Raw genomic sequence first — 6838 nt, 5'->3', positions numbered from 1 at the left:
GTAAGAGGAGAGTGTGAACGTTTTAATTGAAGGAAAGGGATCGCGTTCTTGCTTTTTAAATGCCAGTAAAATACCAATTAGTTTTAAATTTGTTAAGCCAAAAAGTGGAATCCCTCTGCTCAGTGTTTTTACAGAAATGTTGCTGCTTGTTAACAGATTCCCTGGTGTAGAGTTAGGTGTAACCGGCCCGTTTGTGTTTCAGGGTAACTCTTGCCTTCACTGGTGTCGGCCTCCTTGTGTTCCTCACCTGTGTTATTGGGCTGCTGCCGAATGGAAGGTAAGTCTGCTTTTAATTCATCCAAATGATTTAGATTTGGCGTCTTGACGCACAAAGTACATCATGCTTTCTTTCGTATGCTCCTTCCTGCAGGTTAAAAAACTTTCTCAGTCAGAAAGTCCATTTGATGTGCTACAGAATCTGTGTCAGAGCTCTCACTGCCATTATAACCTACCATGACAGGTAAGACACCTACACCCTGGTTCCACACCTCAACAAGTTATGTGACTAGGAATTTTAGTTGGGCTTGAAACCATTCCAAATCCTTTTGTTTGACTCCCCATCGACCTGTATTAGTTGAACACTGCAGTAGTGGAGCAGAAAGTCTACCGTCCTTATCAGAAAAGGACAGGATGTGTAAAAGGGATGATGACGCACATGTGGGAGTTGCTTTGATGGTCTCTGAAATACTGTAATCAAACACATGAGTCGGGTAATCTAATCAGGTCAACATACATAATGGAAGCAATAAGATGAGTCATAGAAGCTAGACTGGTTGATTGCTTCCCTGTTTTTTGTTGTGTTTTAACACTGATGCTTCAGTTTTCCCTGCAGTTTCTCAACCTTTTGGTCAATTTCTCTTCTTTTTTCTGAAGTAGCTTAGTTAATGCTCTGCAAAAAGCCTTAAAAGTCGGTTACAGTGTCGCTGTTGATTATTGACACACAAAACGAAATCCTGTTTTTTTTTTTTATTGGGACAGAGCTCTGCACTGAATGTCACATGTTCACTGTAGTGGAAGTAAATACATTTGGCAAACCAAAAAGATAACATGCATAAAATGACAAGTAGTGTCAATGGTAAAATAGGATCTTAAAATTTGATTTATGCTTTTGGCAAAACCAAATTTTTTTTCCAGAATTTTTTTTACGCAAGGAGACATTTTTAAGAGAAAGTATGTTGCACCTCATAGCTTTCCAAATGCCTTGACATTTGAGCTGAAGTTAACCTCTGAACTACTTAATGTTTGATTGAAAGTTGTCATACATTTCAATCCAGGGGGATATAATATAAAATCCCAAAGCCACTCAAATGCTCATCTTGTTCACATCGTCCAATTCTTCTTCTTTCTCAAATGTGATCCACAGCACTGTGACAGGAATTGGGTCTGTGATGTTACATCATGAGGGATGAGTTGTCTCTGGAGAACAGAAACCAGGGCGTGTTAGCGCTGTTCTAGTGAGCACCCAGAGTGTCGGTGTGAGAGGGAGGCAGCCTGAGGTTAGACACAGACCGTCTACACATTCATACTCGGTGCAGGAGGCATATGAGCCTATAGGTGAAGCACAGAACCCTCGTCAGTAACGCTTCCTCATACACACGGCACACTTATTTTCTCTACAAAAAAGGGGCGGGGTCAGTTAGGGATGAACATAGCGGTGGCGTTTCCAGTGGTACATTATTATATCACGGTTTTGTTACAACAACCCGTCTAACTTGGGTAAACACCTATGTGCAATGTAACACAAGTCCACCTTCATATAAAGGTGTGCACGGGTCGTACCATATATTATCTTCAACTATAATGTGTAATTCCAATTCCCACTTGTCCTTGATGTTCCAGGTATGTTTTGTCAGTTATAAGCTTTTTGTATATATGAGAGCCATGTTTTTTAGTTGTAAAGTGTTTTTCTGCTATACTAATGAAGTAGGTTTCTATTTAATTTGGTTTCTTTGTGACCAACTCTCTTTCTTTATGACTTGTGATGCAGTGTCTTGGTTTGAAGACGCCTATACAAGTCATTTGATGGAAGCGTAAATTGTGCTAAGACCTCTGTCAACCTTTTTAAAAGTGTGTATTTATCCATTTATTTTCAGCAGTACTGATTAGGACATGCCGCTACAGCCATCTTGTTAACTTTAAAACACGATGCTTGGAGCCGCTGAATTCACTTCAGCTATTTTGCAAGCACACGTTTCACTTTCTTGAATGTTGCTGTTGGCTGTGACATTTTATTTTAACATTTTAGAATGTAAGAGGAACAGTAGATGGAGCTTGCATAGAGAGGAGGGGCACATGCAACAGGATGTGGAGGAGGAAGTTGTTGCTTTATCTATTTGCCCATCGACTGTAGTCTATAACAGCTGGTGTTGACTGAAAATTAAACTGTTGAAATTACATCCGAGATTCAGATCAAGGGACTTTGTTAGTGAGATTACTCGATGTTTGGTTATTTAATCAACGTACACTACAAACAAGACACAGCATTAAAAAGAAGTCACTACTAGTTATATCTAAATCTCTATATCTATATATATCTATATATCTATCTATATATCTATCTATCTCTATATCTATCTATATCTATATCAATAGCACTCATAGGTGAGATAAGGATCTGCATCATTTTTTGTGGCCTTCTGAATGTCTGCCTTCAATGCCTGGTGTGTTGTAACCCGTATTCCTCTCTTCTCTGGGGCTAAAAATACACCAGTGACAGAGAAAGTGTTGCTCTCTCTTTCTTTTTTTATGATTGTAACTCTATCTTTGGAATATGGACTCGGTAGGTTCGGGGGTCAAACCTTTTATATCCACAATGGTGTGTGTACTCATATTTTAATGGGGAATATAAAACGATTTGTTCATAGTCATATTGTGCACTAGAAGTGTATTTTGACCCTTGCTAACAGTCATGATACATAGCCTAACAGTGTTTCCGTCTCAACTGTTACAGCGAGAACAAACCCAAGAACGGAGGCATGTGTGTCGCCAACCACACCTCGCCTATTGATGTCATCATCCTGGCCAGCGATGGCTGCTATGCTATGGTAACTGTGCTGCCGCTTAGCAGGACCCCTACAGACACATCGACACTGGCCACTTGTTCAGTGGCAGCTGAATGTCTGTTGAAACCGTGCTTGTGTTTGTGCTGTGTCGTCAGGTTGGCCAAATTCACGGTGGCTTGATGGGGATCATTCAGAGATCCATGGTGAAGGCCTGCCCACACATTTGGTTTGAACGCTCAGAAGTCAAAGACAGACATCTAGTGGCCAAAAGGTAGCATTACAAGCTTTGTTTGTATTACATGTTTTGTTGTTATTCTGTTTTTCTGCATTGAGTAAGAGTTGTCATTTTGCATTTTAGTGTGAATCTTTTTTTTTTTTTTTTTTTAATGCAACTTGTGTAACTGAAATCTAGTTTTTATAGTTTATATTTCTTTAGTAAAGAAAGATTTTTAATTATAACCTACTTACACTTTGTATTGCAGATTGAGTGACCATGTAGAAGATAAATCTAAACTGCCCATTCTCATTTTCCCAGAAGGTGAGTTTGTTCGATTATCTGTTACAGGTACTTCTAAATCACACTACAGCCATCTACTTTTCCTTGAAAGGCCCAGAAGTCTCATTTATTTCTCTATGAATATTCTAAATTCCCAGGTACCTGCATTAACAACACATCAGTTATGATGTTTAAGAAGGGCAGCTTTGAGATCGGTGCCACAGTCTACCCTGTGGCCATTAAGGTGAGTCTTTTTTAATGTTATTTTTACCTGCTACATCTAATTGTAACCATCAGCATTCTTTTTAGCAGTTTGTTCAAAATACTACTTGTATTGAACCTTCATTCTACTGTGTTTGATCCTCGCAGTACGACCCTCGATTTGGAGACGCCTTCTGGAATAGCAGCAAGTTTGGGATGGTGAACTACCTGTTGCGTATGATGAGCAGCTGGGCCATCGTCTGCAGTGTGTGGTACCTTCCCCCCATGTCTAGAGAGGTGAGGCTCCATGGATGATCAATCAACATATTAACGGAGCTAATTGCTTTGTTATGACAACTTGTTTGCCTTTGTTGTATTCATATCGATCTTCTCCAACAGGAGGGTGAGGATGCTGTACAGTTTGCTAATCGTGTAAAGGCAGCCATAGCCAGGCAAGGCGGACTGGTCGACCTCCTGTGGTGAGAGAAAGACACATTCAGCTCAATGTTTTCTGTCACGTTCACATACAAACCCAAGACTGACGAGGGATAATGAACACGCTTCAACACGCGGGTTACTATTATTAATCCATGCCAGCAATTAGTAATTAACAGACAGTTGCACGGGTGTAATCAATAATATTATTTACCACTGAATCCATTTAGGTGATCCAGTCAAGTGGCCCTAGCATCGTGTGTGTTTATTCACTGCACTGGCTTATTGAGCCTCTTAATAGATCGCCCATCATTAATGACAGTGTTTCCACCTGTGGGTTTCCTGCTAGAGTTTCAACTAGACGTGAGCGAAGTTATGCAACTTGTCATTCCGTTCCTTTGACAAAGTAAACATAAAGTAGTAAACACTACAAAGTTAGTAAAATAATGTCAAATTGCAATGGATAGGGGTGTCTATTTCTCTGGTCAGCTCAGAGTATGCACTGCATATCAAGTCTGTTGCTGTGTCAAAAACAGCACGTTTGTGATGGAGCGTATTTGATGAGCCTTTCATTGCTTCAGCAGAACCTGATAAGCAGTAGAATATGGGTGCATTGCATAATTGTGTCGACCCCATTAACCAAAACATAATTGTCGTCACCTATTTCAAACTCTTTTGTAGGGATGGAGGATTGAAGCGAGGAAAGGTAAAAGATACCTTCAAAGAAGAGCAGCAGAAGCTGTACAGTAAAATGCTGGTGGGCACCCAAGAGGACCGCAGTCGCTCCTGAAGGACCTGTGTGGAGGTGGACTGGACCAGAGACCCACTTGGGCACCTCTGACTAAATGGGCAGTCAGCAGTGCTCCCTCTCTATAGGAGCTCTTGGACTGGAAAATCTCCCTCTCTGATGTCAACAGTACTCCTTTCGGCTTCCTCGGTCACTGCCTCAGCCAGGCTTGTTCAGTTTGCGTCGTTGTTACGGGTCATTCTGAGTCCGCTTCCCTTTGTGGGAATAGCTCCACTGAAGCCCATGCTTGCGTTAGAATGAAAGTAAGGTGCGCACAGAGAAGGAGCGTTGTCTTCCTTGTAAGCAGTCTTTTGTGGGAAAACTTGTATTGTTATCTATCATTGAGTTACTGTCTTTGTTTGGTATTTTCAGCTTTTTCATTTTCATTTAACTGTCATGTTTGTGTCACACAATGTTAGAGCTGATTATACTTGGGACTTAGAAGAGAGTTATTGTAGATCAGAACTAGTTTGTTCTAAAGCTAAAACCTGTGACTGAGTTGGGGTTTTGCATGACTGGGTTGTGCCCATGATTTGGGGCACAATGCCAGATTTTGTTACATTACAGATATTTTTATGGGCTTTTTCCAAGAGAAAAAAACTTGTATTTTAAGCTTTGTGTTTTACATTAAGACTTGTATCTAAATATGTGGTCACTGTAGGAGTTTCAGATGGGCTCTTCATACGTTTTATGTTTCTGTGTTTCTTCCAAGGAATGTGTGAACCCCTCACATTATGAAATGGAAACGGTGCACCCACAGTTACTCGGATGGAGGTTTGTGTATTGAGGCAGATATTCCTCCATGTTAAAGCTAATCATGAAGCATAACTGAAGCAAAAACGGTTTAAAGTGCATTCAGTACGAATGTACTCGGGATGCTTTTAGCATTACCTTTAATTAGCTGATACACACTCGTACTAATACACTTCATAACAGCCATCGTGTTCTACATTGGCTTCCTGCTAATGAAGTGACCATCTTGCCTAATTTATTTTTAAGCCAACTCTAAAAGCTATTGTCTTTATCCCCCCCCCCCCCTTACATCAGTGATCTTACTCCCATCCGGCAGCCTTTTCAAGGAGAGTGCTTCTGTACAGTAGTCTGGACTCCCCATCCGGCTGGAGATGAGGTTTCTCCCTCGTCCCTCTAGTGTACCGTTATCAGGAAGAGTCATTTGGATTGTGTCAAATCTGTTCATCAAAATAAATGTTCAAGAATGTGACTCGATCTTTGACTTAAGGTTTTTTTTTTTTAAGTGCTTCTCTCACTTGATCATGATTGTTTTCCAATGATACAGACACAAACATACAGCAGCATATGAAACCAGAAGAATATTTTAGATACACTTGAGTAACTTTAGAGTATTTGAAGGGATAGAAATTGTGTGGAATAAAACATTTAATTGATAAAGCATTGAATTCAACTTGTACCATTGCTAATTATTCGTCACAATCTCCTGCAAATTGCACCAAATATGTGTTACGTAGTGTTCAACAGATTCCATTTTTTATCCTAAGTATCTCATTTAATAGTTAAAGATCTGTTTCTTTCCCTGGGAAACATTTTCCAAAATGAAAGTATTTCTCATTTGATATTTTTAGAATTTATTTTTTTTGCTCCAAACAGAACTGCCTTAATTAGCTGCTGCATCTCTTTGCTATTTTTGGCAAGCCAGGACTCTGGTGATGTTTCCTGTGTGATTTATTGTCCAGTGGGCACCAAGCTGCTATAACACCATCTGGCTTTATTTGAAACCTTGTATATTTTGTATTCATTCCCTAGTGTACAATGTACTCAGGATCCAGTCTAAATATCTCTTTCTGTGGATCTATGCTGCTGATTCTTTTGCAGCGGCTTTATCCCAAACCCCCGGCCTCTCCTCCTAGCGACAATAAACTGCCTCGGTCCTTTTCAGAG

At 40.2% G+C, this 6838-nt stretch overlaps 1 protein-coding gene across 3 annotated transcripts in view; it reads left to right on the top strand.

The window, feature by feature from the left end:
• The window catches only part of LOC116384700 (glycerol-3-phosphate acyltransferase 4), an 11832-nt gene extending 5684 nt beyond the window's left edge, over positions 1-6148 (top strand). For all 3 annotated transcript variants that reach the window (XM_031849608.1, XM_031849609.1, XM_031849610.1), the window contains exons 5-13: positions 203-277; positions 371-460; positions 2951-3044; positions 3158-3273; positions 3485-3540; positions 3657-3742; positions 3868-3996; positions 4099-4178; positions 4816-6148. In XM_031849608.1, the coding sequence (XP_031705468.1) occupies positions 203-277; positions 371-460; positions 2951-3044; positions 3158-3273; positions 3485-3540; positions 3657-3742; positions 3868-3996; positions 4099-4178; positions 4816-4924 (835 nt within the window). In that variant the 3' untranslated portion in view covers positions 4925-6148. The remainder of the gene's footprint in view (positions 1-202; positions 278-370; positions 461-2950; positions 3045-3157; positions 3274-3484; positions 3541-3656; positions 3743-3867; positions 3997-4098; positions 4179-4815) is intronic.
• Positions 6149-6838: the final 690 nt, after the last annotated feature.

This window comes from Anarrhichthys ocellatus, unplaced genomic scaffold (assembly GCF_004355925.1).
Source record: "Anarrhichthys ocellatus isolate YVR2014 unplaced genomic scaffold, GSC_Weel_1.0 scaffold9, whole genome shotgun sequence".
Lineage (NCBI taxonomy): Eukaryota > Metazoa > Chordata > Actinopteri > Perciformes > Anarhichadidae > Anarrhichthys > Anarrhichthys ocellatus.
Note: the sequence above shows the minus strand (reverse complement) of the source record. Positions and strands in the feature narration are given on the sequence as shown.